The sequence below is a fragment of the Peromyscus maniculatus genome, chromosome 1, assembly GCF_049852395.1.
Source record: "Peromyscus maniculatus bairdii isolate BWxNUB_F1_BW_parent chromosome 1, HU_Pman_BW_mat_3.1, whole genome shotgun sequence".
Taxonomy (NCBI): domain Eukaryota; kingdom Metazoa; phylum Chordata; class Mammalia; order Rodentia; family Cricetidae; genus Peromyscus; species Peromyscus maniculatus.
In genome coordinates this window covers 6,930,588-6,954,139 of record NC_134852.1, presented here as the reverse complement: position 1 = coordinate 6,954,139, position 23,552 = coordinate 6,930,588, and the positions used below count along the sequence as shown (strand labels likewise).

General features: G+C 41.4%; 1 protein-coding gene across 1 annotated transcript; it reads right to left on the bottom strand.

Moving 5' to 3' along the window:
- Positions 1–358: 358 nt before the first annotated feature.
- On the bottom strand, positions 359–15,717 carry LOC121826712 (leukocyte immunoglobulin-like receptor subfamily A member 5). The gene is made up of 5 exons (XM_042270540.2): positions 15,576–15,717; positions 15,393–15,428; positions 14,507–14,812; positions 3,968–4,006; positions 359–3,824 (listed from the first exon to the last, which is right to left on the bottom strand). The coding sequence occupies exons 1-5, from the start codon at positions 15,607–15,609 to the stop codon at positions 3,706–3,708; spliced, it is 534 nt and encodes a 177-aa protein (XP_042126474.1). The 5' UTR covers positions 15,610–15,717; the 3' UTR covers positions 359–3,705.
- Between the last annotated feature and the right edge of the window lie 7,835 nt (positions 15,718–23,552).

Below are 23,552 nucleotides of genomic sequence, written 5' to 3'. Positions count from 1 at the left end.
CCATGTATTATAAATTTTAAATGAACCTGACTGGGTACATTGGCAACAGTATAAGCATGAGAAACCTCGGGTGCTAATTAATATTTGATATTAATATCAAAATAGTTCAGGAGACGCTCTAAGTTAGGGCCAAAGTTATGTTTATGTTTCCACAAGAGATAATAAATTGTGAATTGCATCAAATTGATAAAAATCTCAGCATGAGCAAGAGAAATCTCCTGGATGCTGTAGCTGCAGAGATGCCTCTGTGAAAGACAGGACGCAGGAGGCCTTTGGACCAGACAACAAACTCTCTCCCCCACCCCCAACTGGGGACAGCTGAAGAGTTTGAGTGATAAAGAAGAGATGACACCTTGCATGACTCAAAAGCCTCTAAATGCTACAAATTTATTTCTTGCCATGCTTTCTGTGTTAACGGTGCACATAAAAGGGATGGATCATAATCATTGGGCTTTATTCTCAATCCTCCAATTAACATATCAGTAAGTTGGGGAAATACGAATATTTCTGTAATGGTTAGTGGATCTTCTTGACTACCTGGTTCTTATGACAACCTAGGTCCTGCCCAGCCAATGGAGAAGGGTAAAGTGATTGACAATTACATTGTTGGATTACAAGGAATTTCTATTTGCATGGGAAATAGAATTCAATGACTAAATATAACCCCTAAAATATGGATATCCATGGTCAATATTACCCAAGATTATCATAATAAGTTTTATATGCTCCATGCATCCAGCTTTAAAGGACAAGAGATTAATACTATTAATTCCATAAATCTACATTCTGTGAGATGAGGGTTACCAACAAGGAACCTGACTGGGTACATTGGCAACAGTGTAAGAGTGAGAACCTTGAGTGCTAATTAATGTTTCCAAAGGAGACATCACTGATTGGAACCCTTCTGGCTCCCCTCAGGAAAAATATTCTCACTCAGAGTTAAGATACAAATGGTATAATTTGAATGGAACTGTGAAAATCAATGCTTCTGTTAATGAACCTATTCAGTGGCATGGAGTTGGAATGGCAAGTCCTCTCCTGCAAATTGACAATTCAATTCAGACTAACTTATAGAAATTGGCAAGTGACTTCCACCCACTTAAGTCATGGGGAAAAAAATTAAACATTAAGGAAAATAACTATACTCTGTCTTTTAGACTAAATTAAAGCCATCCTTTTATGTCATGTGTACTTACTTGCTTTTGAAAGGGCCTGTACAATAGAATCCTAATAAATACAGCATCACTTGCGAATGCTGTACCCTTTGTACCTGTGTTAATTCTAGTATGTTTTTAAATTTGACCTTTGAAAATTTATATATTCTTAGAGCAAGGCCAGGAATTTTGATGCCAGTGAAGTTGTCAAGGCCATGTAAGAGTCTCCTGTGATGATTCTGGTACAGAAGCTCAATGAAAGAAGAGTACAAAGAACATGTTAAATGGTTGGACTGGTGGTTGTAGTTATTATGGGAATCGTTGCATTGACAGCTGTGGCAGCAACAGCTGGAGTGGTGCTTCATAAAGAAATTCAAACTGCTGAATTCATTAGAGACTAGCATAGGGATTCAGAAGAACTTTCGACTGAACAAAATCAGATTGATAATGAGATAGCAAATGAATTAGCTGAGTTAAGGCAAGCCATTGTATTATTGGGGGATCAATTAGAAATTTTGAAGTAGCAGGTAAAATTAAAATGTGATTGGAATGTTTATTGTTATTGTATCACACCCTTAAGATTTAATGAAAGCAAGAATGATTGAGATAAGGTTAAGATGCACATGTTGGGTCACCCTAATTCTTCTCAAATGATTTACAGAAAGAAATTAAAGAAACTTTTGAAAAAGTTACATGATATGACAGGAATGGACATTATGGAATGTCCAGCAGATACCATAGCCTCATTCAATCCTATGAATCACTTTAATAGATTTCTTATCCTAGTAGATGTTGCTCTTGTTCTAGCAATAGTAACTTATTGACTTTAAAATGTGTTTTGGTATAGTTGCATAAGATTGTAAGACAGATAGATAGAAAAAAAGCTGTATTTACTGTGAGGCTGAATAACCTTCAAGATAACTGATTTTTGTATAAAAGAAAGGGAGATCTGTGATGACTGCATTGCCACTGGGCTACATCTGGCCTGGGTGCCAGAGAGTAGCACCCATCGCTAACCCATCTTTTGTTTAGCAAACACCTTTTGTTTGTCTTGTTGCTCTATGTGAATCTTGTCTCAGAGTCTCCCAAGGATACAAAGACATGTGCAAAACTTGGTTCAGAAAACCTGGAAAACTGTGGTATCTGATGAATTGAGTAATTTGTACTTGGCATTATATTTTTGGGAGATTCTTTCAGGTTGTTTAAGAGATATGGAAATCAACTGGCTAAACTGTAAATATAGAGAAAAATAAATATGCCCTGGGCAAAGGGAAAGTGTTTCAGTCCTTAGAGATGATCCCCTGCATCCCCAAAGGCTAAATTCATTCTTAAGGTGCCTCTGAGTTTTTTCCACAGCTCTGCATGAACCCACACACCTGTGCCTCAACATTTCAAGACATACAACTGTCATTTTTGCTTGTTTCATGATTGTTTATGTAGACATTATAAATTATTTTACAAATTAACTTTATAGAATTGAGCAGTGATTAATTTTTCCTATTTTATTTATTTTTGTTTGTGTGTGGGGGGGTGTTTTTTCTGCATGAATGTTCATAGCCACAAAGGCCAGAAGATGTCAGATTCTATGGAACTGGAGTTGTGAACCACCAGGAAGATGCTGGAAACTGAACGAGAATCCTCTGGAGGAGCAGACAGTGCTCTGAACCTCTGAGCCATTTCTCCAGTCCCCAAAGAAATGATTATATCAAAGGCATTAAATGTTGATTTATTTACATGTTAATTGCTTTTGCATGTGGCAGCAATTAACAGATAAATTTGATTAAAAGTACATCAATATCACGTATCATTTCCAAACTTCTCATACATGGTTTTACGTGTATGTCATGAAGTTGGCCAGGAGGAGATTATATTATATACAGCAATCAATAAATGTCACATATTGGAACATGTTTAGAAAATGATATTTACAAAGCCCATGTCAACAGTACCCTTCTAGAAAACTCCTTCAAACACCAGTGTGTTGATGGCTGGTAAGTCTTTATATTTTAGGAGAAACCATACAATGACCATGTAGTGAAAATTGCAGGGTTTCAGGATTTGACTTTTTTGTTCAGTCATTTTTCTTTCTAGAATCTGATTTATGCTCATAGTTATTGTTATTGAGACAGATACCTTGTTATCATTAGAAAAAACAGAATCTCACAGTGCAATGGAGAATATGATGATATATAATTAAGGAAAATGTTACATTAAGCTGAGAGAAATTAGAAGATGGTTGAGGTTAAGAACCCAACCAGGCTTTAGGACATGATTTTTCCTGTGTCTTGTAGTAAGAGAGGAGGCATCACTCAACAAAAGCTCCCAACACAGTAAATAGAAACTTAATCTGGTAGGAGAAAGCTCTGTACCCCAACATCCAGACCTCTCCTTCAACCCAAAACACACTTGCTCCCTGAACAATACTGAAAACAGTTTCAAACATAAACCCCAGATTTTCTTACAAAAACCCTTTGAATCCTCAGACCTATTTCTCAGAATCTGCCAACAAGAAGGATGCTGCTGTCTCTTCTGTTCATCTCCTAGGTGCTTATCAGATCCGTCTGTAGCTGTACAAAGTCTTGAATTGCAGAATCCCAAAAACCAGGAAGACCAAGCCAACCATAGCCATCCGGATGAGGTTGTCCATTGTATGATCCTGGGGTTTTGAGGCTGGAGATTGTACACAAACAGGTCAGGGCAGACCAAAGTCACTCCCAAATGAATAGATTTCCACCCTCAGCCACTGACTTCACTGGAAAAGGAAAACTTGATTCTCTGCATCCATCCCTTAATGACAAACTCCTATTACTCACCTATCTTGACTTTTGATGAGTTGATCATCTCAGATGCTCCTGATAAACAAGGAAAAGAGGTAGGCTGTATGAAGTACTTAAGAGACCTGAGCCTTTCTCATGGGCTTTATGTTACTTCCTTTATTCCTTGCATATTTTTCTCATCACATAATTTCTTGAAGATCCTTTCCCTGCTATGACAGAGCTCCCTCTGGTTGTCTTAATGAATTCTACAGCTCCAGTTCTCCCTATTAAGTATAAATTGCTTTGGAAGAAAGGTATCTGACTCCTAAGAGCTACGGATGAAAAAAAAATACTCTCCCACTCTTCAGAATTAATGAAGCCTCCTTTGATCTCTGCCCAGTGTGGAGTACAGGGTGATGAAAGCTAATCTCCTTTGAGATGACTTTCACTGAGTCACCAGCTAAGGACCCAGGATCCAGGGGTAAAGGGTGTTCCTCAGGTGGTTCTGAAGTCAAGAGATCAAAGGAGTAACAGTATGAGACTGTGTGCACTTTATCTACCACAGTTAATTCTAGTAGTGCTTCATAATCTATTCAGCATCTTGTTAATTAAAATAACTACATTGCAACTCATAAAGATACATAGTTACCTTTACAACACACACACAAATACACACATGTTGATTTATTCTAGTTATAGGTGATACATGTCTAAAGAGAGTGGAAAAATAATGAACTCATAAAAACATATTAACTGGATATCTTGGTATGAATGCTTTGTAATAATAGATATATTTAAAAATACAATATATATATATATAATTATCAATGTACATGTGTATGCTTACACTTTATTTAATATTGCAGATATAAACATTTGAAGCAGGAAAATGGTGTGAAAGATACACTGCTTTCAATAGGTACAACTAGAGATCATTATATTAAGCCAAGTAACTCAGAAGAATGAATATTACAAAATGTGTCTCACTTATAGGTGCTACATAGACATACACAAATTCATTCACATGATACCTTTCATGCCTTATTAAAGAAGCATCATTTTGCAGTAGATGGAGGCCAATACAGAGTTTCAAAACTGGTCAAAATGCAGAGAAGTGACCATGAGTGGCCAACCCTAATTAACACATATACAACACAATCCCTATTTGGAAGTCCAAAGGAAAATCATGGGAAACATATCAAAAAGATTGCTTAGAGCCAGATGAGCAGAATACCTGCGGTGATATTGCGTCTTCTAGACATAGTAGGGTAGCTGCACCCATGATATATCAACAATGGGGCAGCCTAAACAAGACCTGAATAATGACAATACAGTTGATATGCCAATGTGGATGTGGAAAATTTCACAAGACCCCAACCCTAGATGATGAGTTATAGACAGGCAATGGCTTCTAGGATAGAGAATCAGTTTTCTACAGGGAAGGACTTCCAAATAGATTATTCAATCCCAAGTGGTCAGTCTTAAACAAATGTACATAGAAATAACAACAAATTGACCTAGTAGGTTTGTGAGTGTGTGTGTGTGTGTGTGTGTGTGTGAGAGAGAGAGAGAGAGAGAGAGAGAGAGAGAGAGAGAGAAGAAGAAGAAGAAGAAGAAGAAGAAGAAGAAGAAGAAGAAGAAAAGAATAAAAGACCTTGAATTTGAGAGGGATATAGGAGGAGTTGGTGGACGGAGACAGAGATAGAGAGGTGTAAATGATGTAAACACAGTATTCATCTATGAAATTCTCAATAAAAATTTTAAATTAAAATACATACATGAGGATGGCAAGATGATTCAACAGCTAGGAGCATTGGCTGTTCTTCCAGAGGACCCAGGTTTGGTTCCCAGCACCCACACAACAGTTCACAACCATTTGTAACTACAGTCCCAGAGGATCTGAAGTCCTCTCCTGGACTCCAATTGCATTGATGTAAGTAGTTGATAGACATATATGCAGACAAAAGACCAATATACATAAAACAAAACAAAATCATACACGTGTGTGAGTGTATGTTGATCTGTGTGAAACTAAATATGAGTAGAATGGGGAAATGTTTGGTAATAGAGGGATGAGATAAGAGGTCATGGTGTGAGTATGGTAATACTACCTGATATCCTTGGATGAAAACATCTTTCAAAAAAGTACCAATTTCTACAAAGGACATACGTGAATAATAATTTTAAAGAAGCAAAATATTTGCCTCAATCAAATTGATATGCCTTTTTAACAGTGAATCCAAAAAAAACTGAAAAGCCATTGAAAAAGAAATACTCTACATAAATATGAAATAAAATAAGATAAAGAAACAAAATTTTTTGTATGCTTCATTATTTAGAAAATATAAGGCTCTAAAATGTAACTTGAAAATTATTAAAGTCATTGAGTAATTCACTCATCTTCCCTTAAGCATATATAATTTTATGAAAAAATTTATTTTGGGTATACAATTAATTATCCGTTTAAAATATCTTGGAAAGATTTGATGTTAAGACAAATTTTCTCTCTAACTGATATATAAACACCATCCAACCACCTGAAGACAGTAGATTTACTTTCTTTTGAAAGAACGTTATAATTTATAAATTTCCAGAAAAGAAGAAACAATATATAAGCTTAACAAAAAAAAATACAAAGTAAACAATGCCCACCCATCTCTGCCCCAGCTGCCAGTCAGCAGGGAAGACTCCTGTGGGCAGGCTTCCACACCAACACCAACTATTGGACTCTGCCATCTACAAGACCCACTCACTAACCCAAACCCACCCATCCCCCTGTGACCTCAGCTGCAACCTGAGAAACATAATCCACCAGCTCTGATTGAACCAAGAGCAGCTCCCTGAGACACAGAATCTGCCAGGTCCAATTAGACCAAGAGCTACGATTGGACCAAGAGTGGCCCCCTGAGACAGAGACACAGCCAGCACAGACTGGACCAAGAGCAACTCCCTCGGACACAGACACATCATGCATTGATTAGAGGAAGAGATGGGTAGATGCCAGTACAAGAATTCATACAACATCATAGAGAGCAATATGGCACCATCAGAAACCAGTGGTTCTACAACAGCAAGACCTGATCATCACAACACAGAAGAAGCAAAAGAAAGTGACCTTAAAAATAACTTTATGAAGATGATAGAAGCCTTTAAAGAGGAAATGAAAAATTCACTTAAAGAAATTGAGGAAAAGACAAACAAAAAATTAGAAGAAATCAATAAATCCCTCAAAGAAAGCCAAGAAAATCAAGAAAAAGCAATTAAACAGGTGAAGGAAACAGTTCAAGACATGAGAATTTAAACACAAACAATGAAGAAGACACAAACGAAGGGAATACTGGAAATAAAAAAATCTGAGTCAACAAAAAGAAACTGCAGATGCAAGCACAACCAACAGAATACATGAGATGGAAGAGAGGATCTAGGGCATGGAGGGTACAATAAAGGAAATAGATTCATCAGTCAAAGAAAACACTGAAGGCAAAAAAGCCATAACACAAAATGTCCAGGAAATCTGGGGACACCATGGAAAGAGCAAACCTAAGAATAATAGGGATAGAAGAAGGAGACAAACACTATGGCAAAGGAACAGAAAATATATTCAACAAAATCAGAAGAAAACTTTCCGAAATTAAAGAAGGAGATACCTATGGAGATACAGGAAGACCATAGAACACCAAGTAGAATCACCCCCCCCCAAAAAAAAACAATCCCCAGCAACATAATAATCAAACCACTAAACATACAGAATAAAGAAAAAATGTGAAGAGCAGCAAAGGAAAAAGGCCAAGTGACTTATAAAGGCAGACCCATAAAAATAACACCCAACTCTCAATGGAGGCTCTGAAAGCCAGAAAGTCCTGGACAGATGTTTTGCACACACTAAGAGACCATGGTTGCCAGCCCAGACTACTGTATTCAGCAAAACTTTCAGTCACCATACATGGAATACACAAGACATTCTAAGAAAAAAACAGATTTTAGCAATACCTATCCACAAATCCAGCCCTACAGAAAGCACTAGAAGGAAAACCCCAACCTAATGAAGTCAGATGTACCCACAAAAACACAAGCAATAGTTAACCCCACAGCAGTAAATCCCAAAGAAGGGAAACACACACTCACTAATACCAAAAGATAACAGAAATTAACAATCACTGGTCATTAATATCTCTTAATATCAATGGACTCAATTCATCTATTTAAAAAAGGCTAACAGAGTGGATACAAAAACAGGAACCATCCTTCTGATTCGTACAAGAAACACATCTCAACTTCAAAGACAAACACTATCACAGAGTAAAAGTTGGGGAAAGACTTTCCAATTAAAGGAACTTAAGAAGCAAACTGGTGACACTATCCTAATAACTAATTAAATAGACTTCAAACTAAAATTAATCAAGAGATTGGGTAGGATATTACATAATTATCAAAGGAAAAACCCACCAAGATAAATTCTCAATTCTGAACATTTATGTCCCAAATATAAGGACAACCACATATGTAAAAGAAACATTACCAAATCTTAAATTTCGCATCAAACACCACACACTACTAGTGGGAGACTTCACCATTTCACTCTCACCAATGGACAGATCTGCCAGACAGAAATTTAATAGATAAATAAGGGATCTAACAGATGTAATGACTCAAATGTACTTATTAGGTATCTACAGAATATTCCACCCTAACACAAAGGAATATACCTTCTTTTCAGCACCCCATGGAATCTACTCTAAAACTGACCACATACTCAGTCACAAAGCAAATCTCAACAGATACAAAAAAATTGGAATAACCTCCTGTATTTTATCAGCCACCATGGCTTAAAGTTGGATTTCAACAACAACAAAAACTACAGAAAGTCTACAATCTCATGGAAACTGAATAATGCTCAACTGAAACACCAATGTGTCAAGGAAAAAATAAAGAAAGAAATTAAAGGCTTCCTAGAAATCAATGAAAATGAATGTACAACATACCCAAACTTTTGGGATAGTGTGAAAGCTGTGAGAAGAGGGAAATTCATAGCACTAGATGCCCACATAAAGAAGTTAGAGAAGTCTCACACTAGAAACTTAACAGTACACTTGAAAGCTCTAGAACAAAAAGAAGCAAACTCACTCAGGAGGAATAGATGCCAGGAAATAATCAACTAAGGGCTGAAATCAGTAAAATAGAAACAAAGAGAAAAATACAAAGAATCCATGAAATTAAGAGCTGGTTCTTTAAGAAAATCAACAAGATAGACAAGCCCTTATGGAAACTAACTAAATGGCAGAGAGAGAAATCCAGAAAACAAAATCAGAATTGAAAAGAGAGACATAACAACAGACAATGAGTAAATCCAGAAAATCATTGGGTCATATTTCAAAAACATGTACTACACAAAATTTGAAGATCTAAAACAAATGGACAATTTTCTGGATAGGTACCACATACCAAAATTAAATCAAGACCAGATAAACAATTTAAATAGACTTATAACCCCTAAGGTAATACAAACAGCCATTAAAAGTCTCCCAACCAAAAGAAAGATGTTTTCAGTGCAGAATTCTACCAGAATTTCAAAGAAGAGCTAATATCAATACTCTTCAAATTGTTCCACACAATAGAAACAGAAGGAACACTGCCAAACTCTTTTTTATGCTGCTACAGTTACCCTGATTCCCAATCCACACAAAGATGCAGCAAAGAAAGAAAATTACAGACCAATCTCCCTCATGAACATTGATGCAAAAATACTCAATAAAATATGGGCAAATTGAATCCAAGAACATATCAAAATAATGATCCACCATGACCAAGCAGGCTTCTTCACTGAGATGCATGAATGGCTCAACATATGAAAATTTGTCAATGTAATACACCATATACATAAACTGAAAGAAAAAAATGTATGATCATCTTATTGGATGTTGAAAAAGCCCTTGACAAAATCCAACACCCCTTCATGATAAAGGTCTTGGAGAGATCAGGAATACAAGAAACACACCTAAACATAATTAGGGCAATTTATCGAAAGCCAACAACCAATGTCTAATTAAATGGAAATAAACTCAAAGCAGTTCCACTAAAATCAGAAACAAGACAAGGCTTTCCCCTCTCCCTATATATATTCAATATAGTATTCAAAGTTTTAGCTAGAGCTAAAGAAGACATCAAAAGGAGATCAAGAGGATATAAATTGGAAAGGAAGAAGTCACTATTTGCAGATGACATAATAGTATACATAAATGACCCCAAAAATCTACCAGAAAACTCCTAAAACTGAAAAACACCCTCAGTAATATGGCAGAATACAAGGTTAACTTAAAAAAATCAGTTACTCTCCTATATACAAATGATAAATGAGAAAGAAATCAGAGAAACGTCACCTTTTAAAATAGCCACAAGTAACAGAAAATACTTTGGGGTAACACTAATCAAGCAAGTGAAAGACCTGTGTGACTAAATCTTTAAGTCTCTGGGAAAAGAAATTGAAGAAGATATCAGAAAATGAAAAGATCTCCCATGCTTATAAATAGGTAGGATTAACATAGTAAAAATGGCAATTTTGCCAAAAGCAACCTATAGATTCAGTGCAATCCCCACCAAAATCCCAATACAATTCTTGACATACCTGGAAAGAACAATACTCAACTTCATATGGAAAAACAAAACAAAAATCCAGGAAAGCTAAAACAATCCTCTACAATAAAGTAACTTCAGTAGGTATCACCATCCCTGACCTCTAGGACTACTAAAGAGCTATAGTAATAAAACCAACTTGGTATTGGCATAAAAACTGTCATGTGGACCAATGGAATCAAATTGAAGATCCCGACATTAATCCACACACCTATGAACACCTGATTTTTTTTACAAAGAAGACAAAACTGTGCAATGGCAAAAAGAAAGCATCTTCAATAAATTGTACTGGCATAACTGGATGCCAACATGTAGAAGATTCAAATATATCCATGTCTGTTGCCAAGCATAACACTCAAATACAAGTGGATCAAAGAAAATAAATCCAGTTACACTGAACCTGATAGAAGTAAAACTAAGAAGTAGTCTTGAATGCATTGGCACAGGAGATCACTTCCTAAATATAACACCAGTAGCACAGACACTGAGATCAACAATTAACAAATGGGACCTCCTGAAACTGAGAAGCTCCTGTAAGGCAAAGACATGGTGAATAAGACAAAACAACAGAATGGAAAAAGATCTTCACCAACCCCACATCTGACAGAGGGCTAATCTCCAAAATATATTTTAAAAAATTAAATAAACTAGACATCAAAATGCCAAACAATCCAATTAAAAAATTATCTACAGAGCTAAACAGAGAATTCTCAACAGAAGAAGTTCAAATGTCCAAAAGACATTTAAGGAGTTGCTCAACGTCCTTACTCATCAGGGAAATGCAAATCAAAACAAACCTGAGGTACCATCTTAGACCTGTCAGAAAGGCTAAGATTTAAAAAAAAAAGCATTGATGACAGCTTATATTGGATATGGAGTAAGGGGAACACTCTTCCACAGTTGGTGACAGTGCAAACTGGGACAGCCACTTTGGAAATCAGTATGGGGATTTCTCAGAAAATTGAGAATCCATCTACCTCAAGACCCAATGATACCAATTCTTGGGCACATACACAAGGAATACTCAGTCATATCACAGGGACATATGCTGTGGGATGGTCTGTATGTCAAATTACTCTGATTGGTCAATAAATAAAACACTGATTGGCCAGTGGCTAGGCAGGAAGTATAGGGGGAACTAACAGAGAGGAGAAAGGAAAGAACAGGAAGGCGGAAGGAGACACTGCCAGCAACTGCCATGACAAGCAGCATGTAAGCCACGAGCCACATGGCAAGGCATAGATTTATAGAAATGGATTAATTTAAGATATAAGAACAGTTAGCAAGAAGCCTGCCATGGCCATACAGTTTGTAAGCAATATAAGTCTCTGTGTTTATTCAGTTGGGTCTGAGCGGCCGTGGGACTGGGGAGTGACAGAGATTTGCCCTGACTGTGGGCCAGGCAGGAAAACTCTAGCTACAGACATATGCTCAACTATGTTCATAGCAGCATTATTCATAATAGCCAGAACCTGGAAACAACCTCGATGCCCTTCAACCAAAGAATGAATAAAGATAATGTGGCACATATACACAATGGAAAAAAACAATACCTCAGCAGGAAAAAAACAATAGTATGAAATTTGCAGGCAAATGGATAGAACTAGAAAATATCGTCCTGACTGAGGTAACCTAGACTCAGAAGGACAAACATGGTATGTACTCACTCATAGGTGGATACTAGATATAAAGTAAAGGATAACCAGACTACAACCCACTGCACCAGAGAAGCTAGCTAACAAGGAGAACTCTAAGAGGGACATATGGATCGCCCTGGGAAGGGGAAATAGATAAGATCTTTATGAGTAAACTGGAGGTGAGGGGGCAATAGAGAGTAGGGGTAAGGGATGAGAACATAGGGAATGGGATAGTCGAGGTTGAACAGGGACAGAGTGGGAGAGCAATAAAAGAGATACATGATAGAGGGAGACATCATCGGGATAGGGAGAAACTTGGTGCTAAGGAGGTTCCCAGGAATCCACAAGGATGACCCCAGTTTAGACTACTAGCAATAGTGGTGAGGGCGCATGAACTGGCTTACCCCAGAAATAAGATTGGTGAATACCCTAACTGTATCATCATAGAGCCTTCATCTAGTAACTGATGGAAGCAGGTGTAGACATCCCCAGCCGAGCACCAGGCCCAGCTCCAGAAGGCCAGTCAAAGAGAGAGAAAAGAGGGATTCTGTGAGCAAGGGCATCAATATCATGATGGGAAAACCTACAGAGACAACCAAATCAAACTAGTGGGAACTTTAGACCAACAACTATTGAGCCTCCATGGGACTGGACTAGGCCCTCTGTATAAGTTAGACAGTTGTGTAGCCTGATCTGCTTTAGGGGCCCCCTGGCTGTAAGATCAGAATCCATCCCTGGTGTGTGAGCTTGTTTTTTGGAAAATCTATGGGGGGGAAACCTTACATAGCCTTGATGCAGGGGGGTGGATCTGCCTCAACTTAATGGACCAGGCTCTGCTGACTCCCCATTGGAGGCCTTATCTTGCCAGAGTAGGGAATGGGGGGTGAGTTGTGGGGGGAAGGTTGGGGTTGCTGGGGGGAAGCAAGAGAGGGGATCTGTGGTTGGTATGTAAAGTGAATAAAAAAAAGTCTTAATCAAAAAAGAAAGAGCCGGGTGGTGGTGGCACACGCCTTTAATCCCAGCACTTGGGAGGCAGAGGCAGGGGGATCTCTGTGAGTTCGAGGCCAGCCTGGGCTGCCAAGTGAGTTCCAGGAAAGGCGCAAAGCTACACAGAGAAACCCTGTCTCGAAAAAGCAAAAAAAAAAAAAAAAAAAAAAACAAAGAAAATACATGAAACACCAAGGATGTCATTGCCATGGAGTATGGTGGATATCCCCTGACAGCCTCCATCTCAAAAACAGTGAATATCCCTCTTTCTGACTCTCCCTAGGCCCTCTCATTTCCATCCAGACTAAGAGTTTTCCTGGGGTGGACACTGAATGAGATTTTGAGTTCTTAAATGTTGGGTCCATACTACCTCACTTAAGACTGTAAGGACCAGGGGTCATTAGTGGGTAATTTGATGTATAGAGAATATCCTTGGGACCCATAAGATATGCAGGTCTAGAGTTCACAACACTCACAGAGAATTCTGCCTAGTCGGATTGAGCTGTAGTTTAAGGTCTTAGACATGGCGGAGCATTTGAATATAAGGAAAAAGTCTGTCAGGCTCTATGATTAGCACAGCAGTGTCATTGGATTTCCTGAGGACAGGATTGTGACAGACAGCTCTCCTGGAAGGAAGAAGGATGATTTGCCTTTGTTCTGACCTGAGATCTAACCATGGCTGAAATATGAAGATTTTGTCTCTGTCTATTTATTTTCTCTGACCTTTTCCTTTCATTCTCTGACCTATCTCCATCTCTCTGGCTCCCTGAGAGTCATGTCCCTTATTACAGCTATCACTTCTTTGACTTTCCCCATAGAGTATTGCAGGATTTGGGTCTCTGAGTGGACCTGGTGAGCCCTTAGCCTGCAATCAAGAAGTACAGTAGGTCAATGGGGCTGACAACTTAGAGAAAATATCATATGAGCTTGAGTTTCTGTAACAACCCCTCTGAGGCAGTTAAAAGATTGCTGGGAGATCAACCTAAGAGAACCCAGCACGAGGCTGCAAGACAAAGCACTGAGAGAAGTCACATCCTACTTTATGGGACAGAACAGTTCCATCACAGATAATGCCCTAAGAATAGAAGAGGGTCAGGTTCACACAAGAGAGAGTGATTCCTAAGCAGCTCTTGGGGACTAGGACCTGGGAGTTGAGCTGGTTCCTGCCCAATAGTCTGCTTACCCTCATCATGCCCGGGAAGTGTTACTGAACACCACACTCTGTAAGTCTGACTTAGAAGCTAGAAGTACCGCTTAGCTAACCATTCCCTTGACAGCAGAGCTCCTAGCATTTACTTTAGGGTCTCAATAAGTTATTCTGTCATTAATGGAGCTGCCTCACCTGATATGTGTATTTCCAGGGGGTCACTGGGCAAAGACCACTTCTGTGGATCTTTTTTGTAGTAGCCATAACATCTGAATGTCCCCCTGTCACTGAGGGTCATAGGACCCACAGGAAACATGGCTTGCAAATGCCCAGTGAAAATATACTGTGAGTCCAGGGTTCTGGAGAACTTGGGCTCTCCTTCCTTGGTCAAAATAAATCCATCATATCTCTGCCATGATATACATTGAAGGGTCACAGTCTCTCCTGCATTCACAACAGCGCTGTCCACGGCTGACAACCTAGGTTTGCTGTAGGGGTCTCCTAGGAGAGATGGAGGGAATATGTTAATGGACTTACAGTCTCACAGTAATGAGCTGTGGGGAGGCACCCTTTTCCTAAGGTCAGAGCCTGGGGCTGGAGAGCCTAAATATAATCTTCTGTGCCACCACCAGCTGCAGGAAGGTCATTGTATCCTGATAAACCTTCAGAGTTTTCATAATAACAGCATATAACCCTCAATGATACTATTCAGCGGAGAAACTTGGGCTTGTTCCCAGCCTCCAGTGGAATCTGTTTGCACCAGAGACCTGAGCTTCTCTTTTTATAAACATGGAACTTATGAGCCCTTGAGGTCTCCTCACATTAGATAGTCACCCTCATACCTCAGAGGACCACAAAGCCTGTCTGAGTCCTGAGGGTAGGTTGGGAATGGATCCTTGAAAAGAAATCAGAGGCTCAGTCCCAGATCCTCCCCCTGCAGATCTCACTGGTGAGTCTCAGGACCCTCCTGGTTTCTGCAGTATTAGTTCACCTTTGCTGTTCTCCATTCCATTCCTAAGATTTTAGCTAGGTCCTGCTTCTAAGTGAGGTGTAAAGACCTGAGACAGCAGAGAACACTCACCTGCCAGCACTGGAGACCTGAGTCCCAGAGTCAGTCCTGAAAGAGAGTTTGCTTGTGAGTTTATTCCTCACTGATCAGTCCCTCCCATCCCTAGAGTCTCCTGAGTCCCCTGGGCCTTCCTGAAGTCCAGTCAGTGCTGGGCAATGGTGCCAAGCTTCTCTCCTACCCGTCTTCATATCTCACCCAGACAGAGCATGGCTGTGGAAGTGAAGATCATGGTATCTCTTCCCAGAAGCTCCAACTGTGCTTAGGAATAGACAACACACACAGGGTGTTTGGGTCCTTAGGGCTGAGCATTTCCCATGAGCTTGTCGAAAGATCAGTATTCACACAGAAAAGGGAAGTGAGAGCAGCTGGCATTCACCTCCCTGCTAATTTGACTTGGACAGACTCCAGACTCGGCAGTGACTTCTCACAGAAATGTCACCTCCCCCAATACCACTCACATGTGCCTGATGTTTCCTCAATGCAGTGTGGGCCCAAAGGCAGCATCCTGCAGAACTGGTGCTTCCCTTCCTTTGCTGGCCCCTTCCTGTTGAGGAGGGCAGGTCCCTTCCCCTGCACAGCTGCAGAGTGTGGTTTCCTTCAGGCTCCCCCAACACTTTGTCTGCACACCACTGTGAGTTCCTCACCATGGATATTCATCTACCCAGCCTGGGGATACTTTATAAATATCCAGGTTAGTGATGTAGGGCAGACATCAACAGCAGAACAACAGGGAGCTCCCGAGTGCAGCTCACATGGGGTTTTATCCTGGAGATGGGCACTTAAGAAAACATCTGGAGATGGGAAAGGAAACACAGCTGTTCTCTTTGTTCTGGGTGTTGGTTTCCTCTGAAGAGAACCTGCATGGAACAGCGGACTTAGCAACAACATCCACTTCCATCTCTGTGGGAACAATATTCACAGTTGTTCTTGCCTCCTCACTGTTTGCGTTTCCTGGAGCAGGTATCTGGGGCTGATATCTCCTTAATATCTATCTATCTGTCACTTGCTCTCAAATGCCAGTTTGAACACATATCATGTCTGAGATTCCTCATATGGAGCCCTCTGTGAGCATTTCACTCCTCAGATTGTCCATAGTATTATGGTGTCTGGGACATTCAGAAGTTCAAACATCTGCTGATTCTCAGCACAGGGTACAAGATGTGTTTGGAACAGGAGATGTTTATGTTGTTGCATAATGGAGATGCCCACCAATTGTCTGTATTTCTCTCCTTACTATGATAACTTACAGATTGTCCGTTATAATCTGTGTGAAATATGGTCATCATGGTCAACCCACTGATGGGTGAGTTTTGAGATCATCATGGTCAGTGGAAGAAAAGGAGAAACAAAAGATCCCAGGGTGGAAAAGGAACCATTTCACAGAACACAGCAGGGGCGGTAGATGTAGGATCTTCAGAGGTCAGTACGGGAGGTTGCTCTCCATGTGATGGAAACAGTCAGGAATCCTGGCAAAACCAGGCATCTGTGACTCTGATCCCTCTCTTTTTAGATGTCACTGGGATGCTTCAGCTTACTTCCCACTGACCTGCCTCCCCTCTGTGTGTGAATAAAACAGATTCACATTGGTATTGTCCCCCCGGGGCATCTGTCTCCACTGGGTGTGTGTCACACTGCTGCCATCCTTGCCAGATGATAAATTTGAAAGATAATAAATTTGAGCAGATGATAAATTTGGAAGAGAGGATGCTGTAATGCAAGGATGTACACTCAAAACTGATCCCCAGGTCAGCCCACAGAGAAACCTCATGTGGAAGGTCAGGAGCAGTGGGGGAGAGAAATAGAGACAGCTCCCAGCATGTCAGAGAACAACTGGGAGCAAGATCTGAAGTGAGTTGGTGTTATGGTGGTGTGAAGTAGTAAGTTGCATTTAGGTGATTAAAAATTGATTCTGGGTGCTGGCTACATGGCTCCGTGGTTAGACTTCTTGCTACACAAGCATGTGGATCTGAGCTTGAATCTCCAGAGCTCATGTAAAAAGCCAGGCATGACCACACAAGGCTGTAACTCCAGTGCTGTCTAGAATAGAGATGGAAGTATTGTTGGGCTTTTCAGCCTAATTCCAAGTTCAGTAAGAGACCCTGTCTCAAGGAAGTAATGTGGAGAATGATAGAACAGGACACCAGCCTTCTCACGTGGTTGTGCACACACAAGCGTGCATGTATACACACATGAGCACACCACAAATTAATTCTAGTGGAGGCTTGCTTTGTTCTACCCTTTATTGGCGGAAGGACCTACATGTGATGTACTTGCCTCTCAGTTGACTGGGGGCCTCACGGAGCATCCCATCAACCCTCTGTGGTATGTCTGATATTGAGTCACAGCAGTAATGCTGTGTCACTGTTATGTAAAAATAAATAAATAAAAACAACTCTCCAGGAACTGGAGTCTGTGCTGGTCTGCCATTCTTTTCCCATGGCTCTGAATTCATAGTCCACTCTTTTTGTATCACAGTCACTAAGAACATAGCTGGGTGGACTCTACTGGCTTAGTCCTACAGCCCTGTGTGTCCATCAGTGCCCAACGAGCTGAGGATTATTGCTGTTACTACTCAATGAAAGGCTCATGGTGGGAAGTAATCTTTCTGCCCTAACATGACCTCAGTCTTGGTCAGGATTTATGTGCATTGTCTTGAATGAGGAGGGGCTCTCTAAGTGTTTGTGTGACTTCCCTGGCAACCACTGTGCTCTTTGTATGTTTGATCAGTTTGAGCATCCAAGGAGTACAAATCTCCAATATTATTTGTGCAAGATCATGAGAACTCCCTGAGACTGCTGATCTTAAATAGTGGCTATCAGGGTCCTGTGAAGTCCTTGAGGCTGTTTGAAATCAGTATTTATAGGATCATAGGCCTGAAAATGTTTACTGAGGCCCTTCTGGGTAAATAGCCTAACTTTTTAGCCTAACTTCCTAACCATGATATATTATCAGTTGGACTTGAGACTAACATGTTTGCCAATGTCTTAAGGCTTTGCTCTTTTTGAAAGAATGATCTAGGGAGGAATGTGTTTCCAGATTTGATACTATGCCAACCAATAAATTCAGCACCACAGACCTGGATTCACTTCTTCTTCCAAACATCAGTGTGCTTATCTGTGGTGGTTCAATAAAAGTAGCCCACATAGGCTTTTATATTTGAATGCTTAGTAACAAAGGAATGGAAGGAACTCTTCAATTAGATTAGAAGAATTAGGAGATCTGGCCTTGTTGAAGGATGTGTCACTGATGGGTGGGTTTTGAGATTTCAAAAGCCTATGGCACACCCAGTTACTCATCCTCTCAGCCTGTGGACCAGGATATAGCTCTTAGCTGCTGCTCCAGCACCATATGTGTCCATCCCACCATGATGACAATAGACTAAACTTCTGAAACTGTAAATGATCCCTAAATTAAATGCTTTCTTTTATAAGAGTTGCCTTGGTCATGTTGTCTTTTCACAGCAATAGAACAATGACTAAGATAATATCTAGGAGAAAGATTGAGAACATGTGTATGAACAAGTACATGTGGACCCTCTGCTTGACTTCTGCAGGTATACCAGTTATCCTCAAGCCCAAAGACTCATTGCAAAGTTGCTAGGTTTCTTCTGTTCTTTTCATTGAATTCTTCAGCCTCATTGTACTGTAGGTGTTCAGTACATGGGAGAAAGACTAAAGAGAGTGAGGGTATCGTAGTTTTAATATGTCCCCCATAGTCTCAGGAATTTGACTCCTGATCCCCAGGTGATGGCACTGTTTGGAGAAGTTGAGAAGGTGTAGTCTTGTTGGAGGAAGTATGTTGTTGCTGGAGGATCAGAGCTCACAGGAATAAGGGTCCTGAATGGTGAGGAGTCAAGTGGGAGGACTGGGGATTGAATAATAAAGGAGACAAGAAATAAAGAATACTAAAAGCAATCACTGAGAGCAGGAGGTCCTGCAAAAGCTGATGACTTATGCTAAGCAATTTTAAGAAGTATTAACATCATATATACTGTTTGTAGGGGAAAATGGGTCAAGGTGAGCAGAGAGCTAAATCACACAATGTTGGCAAAGAGAACACAGAATACCACAGATGCAGCTTCCCTGGGACTGATAATCACAGCCCAGAGTGGGGGGAGTCAAGTCCCCAGAAACCACAACCTTGACCCTTTAGAGAAACTGGCTGTATCCCCAGACCAGCCTTGCCAAGACTGTTCCTGGACAATGACACAGAACTAATTCTCCCTTTGTGCTTTCATTGGGGCCTCTGAGAAAACCTTGGGTTGGTCTAGCTCTCAACTATTGGAGGTTGGCTTTGAAAGTTTAGAGACTTGAACCATTTCCCTTTCCAGTTTGTTCTTTTTGTGTTTGTGGTTCAAGAGGTGAGCTCTCAACATCTTACTCCTGCCACCATGCCTGCCTACTGCTTCAGCCCTGCCATTATAGATTCTAACCCTTTGGAACCATAAGCCAAAATAAAATCTTCTATAAATTGTGTTTTATCACAACAACAGAAAAGTAACTAATACATAAGCTGGTACCAGAGTTGGCTGTTGCTGTGAAGAACCTAAGCATGTTGGGTTTTTTGAAGGAATGTGGAAGACTCTGGGACATTGGGCTAGAAAAGAAATTGGATTCTATAAGCAAGCTTAACAGGCCATCCTAGTGCAAGCCTGGCAAACAGTTCTGAGGCTAAGGCAAACTGAAGAGTTTAACTGTAACTGGGAGAGAGACCACCTCTGTGATATTTGGGCAATGATTTTGTTTTATTCTGCCCATCCTAAGAATGTGTCTGATGCTAAATTAAAAAGTAATGGTATAATTTCTTTGGTGAAGGCAATTTTGAGACAAAATAATATTGAACCTGTTGTGTGGTTGTTATTAGTGACTGTTGAGAAAAACTCTACAGAGAAAAAGAAGACAATTAGTAGTACTCTCCCATGCTTTCTCTGTCAGTTCCTGCTCCAGCTCTGCCCTTCTTGAGGTCCTGACTGTCTTTCATTGTGGACTGAAACCTGGGAGCTGTAAAATGAAGTAACATTTCGTCCCCCATGTTGTCTTTGCTCATGATGCTTTATCACAGAAATAGAAAATTAACGAGGACTGGGGTTACAGTAATCAGCATGAACCTTATACATGATGAGAATCATGTGTGAGAACGTGTTTTATTGTCAGCGGTGCATACATGCATTAGCAAATTTAATCCAATGTGTGTAAAATATTTATACACCATGAACAATGGGGTTACACAAGCTTGTAAATCTGGGTCATTCAGAAATTAATACCATCCATTACATCAAAAAGGAAAAAACAAAAACATATGATGAAGGCATTCATGTAGATAAAGAAACATCAATTTCTCACACCCATTCATTATAGTCATAGAAAATTAGGAATAAAGAAGTTTTTCCATCTGAATAAGTGTAATAATAATACACTAAGGCTGAAGCTAACATTATATTTAACAATAAGAACCATAAAACCTCATTTTAAATCAGGAAAAGGGCAGCAATATACCTTCTCTTCATAGGTTGCTCAGCTTTGCGCTTGAATTCCTAACTATTACAGTAATTAAGGACAGTAAGTAAATTAAAGGCCCATATTAGGAACAATTGCTTGTATCAATGCAGATAACACAGAAATGAATTATTTTTCAAAAATGACTTCATGGAACTAATCAGCATTTATAGCAAAGTGGATCACAATTGATTCATTTGCATGCCAGCTGCTTTTATAAATACTATTAGTGAACAATGGAATTTTAAATTTAAAAATACATCTGTTTCAACACAGACAATGCCTGCATCTGCTGTGGGTAAATGATTGATAAATAAAACACTGATTGGCCAGTAGCCAGGCAGGAAGTATAGGCAAGACTAGAAGAGAGGAGAATTGAGAGAACAGGAAGGTGGAGAGGAGGAGATGCCAGCCTGCCGTCCAGGGACCATTATGTAAAGACAACAGATAAAGCCACGGAACACGTGGCGACAAATAGATGGACAGAAATGGGCTGAGTATAAGAGTAAGAGCTAGACAATGGTAGGCCTGAGCTAATGGCCAAGCAGTTTAAATAATATAAGCATCTGTATGTTTATTTTATAAGTGGGCTATAGGACTGCCGGGGCTTGGTGGGACCCGGAGAGAAAAAAACTCTAACTGCATGCATCAGTTGCACAAAGTGAACCATCCAGGAACTGATGGAAGCAGATGCAGAGACCCACATCCAAGCACCAGGCTGAGCTACAGTGGGAGTCCAGTCGATAAGAGGGAAGATGGATTATAGGAGCAAGGGGGAGTCAAGATCATGATGGGGAAATCCAGAGACAGATGACCCAAACTTGTGGGAGCTCACAGACACCAGACCAACAGCTGTAGAGCCTGCATGGGATTGAACTAGTACCTCTGCATGTGGGTGATAGTTTTGTTGCCTGGTCTGTTTGTGGGACCCCTGGCAGAGGGACAAGAGTCTATCCTTGTTGCATGAGCTGACTTTTTTTGAAACTCATTCCATACGGTGGGATGCCTTGTTCACCCTTGATGGGGGTGGGGGTCTTGGCCCTGCCTCAGCAGAATGTGCCATGCCTTGTTGACTCCCTACAGGAGGCCTTACCCTTTCTGAGGAGTGGATGGGGATAGATTGGGGGAGGTGGGGAAAAGCAGGAGGAGGGGAGGGAGGAGGTTTGGTATGTAAAATGAACAAAAATAATTAAATTAAAAAATATATCTGGATCCCTGGGCACCAGCCACTCCGGGGAGGCCTGCCCAGCTTGGCGCCGGGTTCTGGCCACCGGGCAGCTCCCCTTCTAGCCCCACCGGGAGGGATCCCCTTTTCCAAGCCCCCAGACAGCCCCTGCAGTCTCCGCGCCCTGCCCCCACGCCCATCTGCCCGAGACCCCAGCCACTTCCTGAGACTTAGAGACCGGCCCCCAGCTCCCAGCCTGCCCCCGACTGCCCTTCTGGACCAGAGGTGAGTGCCTGGGTCCAGCCCGCACCCCATCCCTGGGCACCAGCCACTCCAGGAGGACCTGCCCAACTTGGCACCAGGTTCTGGCCACTGGGCAGCTCCCCTTCTAGCCCCACCGGGAGGGATCCCCTTTTCCAAGCCCCCGGCAGCCCCTGCAGTCTCCGCGCCCTGCCCCCACGCCCATCTGCCCGAGACCCCAGCCACTTCCTGAGACTTAGAGACTGGCCCCCAGCTCCCAGCCTGCCCCCGACTTCCCTTCTGGACCAGAGGTGAGTACCCGGGTCCAACCCGGACCCCATCCCTGGGCACCAGCCACTCCGGGGAGGCCTGCCCAGCTTGGCGCCGGGTTCTGGCCACCGGGCAGCTCCCCTTCTAGCCCCACCGGGAGGGATCCCCTTTTCCAAGCCCCCCAGCAGCCCCTGCAGTCTCCGCGCCCTGCCCCCACGCCCATCTGCCCGAGACCCCAGCCACTTCCTGAGACTTAGAGAGCGGCCCCCAGCTCCCAGCCTGCCCTCGACTTCCCTTCTGGACCAGAGGTGAGTGCCTGGGTCCAGCCCGGACCCCATCCCTGGGTACCAGCCACTCCGGGAGGACCTGCCCAACTTGGCACCAGGTTCTGGCCACGGGACAGCTCCCCTCCTAGCCCCACCGGGAGGGATCCCCTTTTCCGGCCCCCCCCCCAAGCCCCTGCAATCTCCGCGCCCTGCTCCCACGCCCATCTGCCCAAGACCCTAGCCACTTCCTGAGACTTAGAGACCGGCCCCCAGCTCCCAGCCTGTCCCCGACTGCCATTCTGGACCAGAGCTTGCCCCTGACTTCCCTTCTGGACCAAAGAGTTGGACAAGAGAACTCCCTTTTGGACAAGAGAGTCTTCCTGAATCTGTCAGCTCTTTGTGAAACAAGTACACTGATAAGACCAAGAAGGAACCAAAAGGAGATGGGCAGACGTCAAGGCAGAAGTACATACAGCAAAATGAAGAGCAATACAGCATCACCAGAACCTAGCTCGCCTCCAACATCTAGACCTGAACACCAAAAATTGGAAGAAGCAGAAGAAAGTAGCCTTATGAGTAACTTCATGAAGAAGGTAGAGGCTTGTGTAGAGGAAAAGACAAGAAAATTGGAAGAACGCTGTAAACAACTAGAGGAAAGGGCAAACAAATTAGAAGAAAACAATAAAGCCCTCCAAGAAAACAATAAAGTCCTGGAAGAAAACAATAAAGCACTGAA

Coding starts and splice junctions, on each gene's coding strand:
- LOC121826712 (XM_042270540.2), bottom strand. CDS start 15,609: ATGATCTTCACTTCCACAGCCATGCTCTGTCTGG. Junction 14,813..15,392: donor CAGGTCTCCAGTGCTGGCAG/GTGAGTGTTCTC, acceptor CATCTCTCCTAG/GAGACCCCTACAGCAAACCT. Junction 4,007..14,506: donor CCTGGAAATACACATATCAG/GTGAGGCAGCTC, acceptor CTTGTTTATCAG/GAGCATCTGAGATGATCAAC.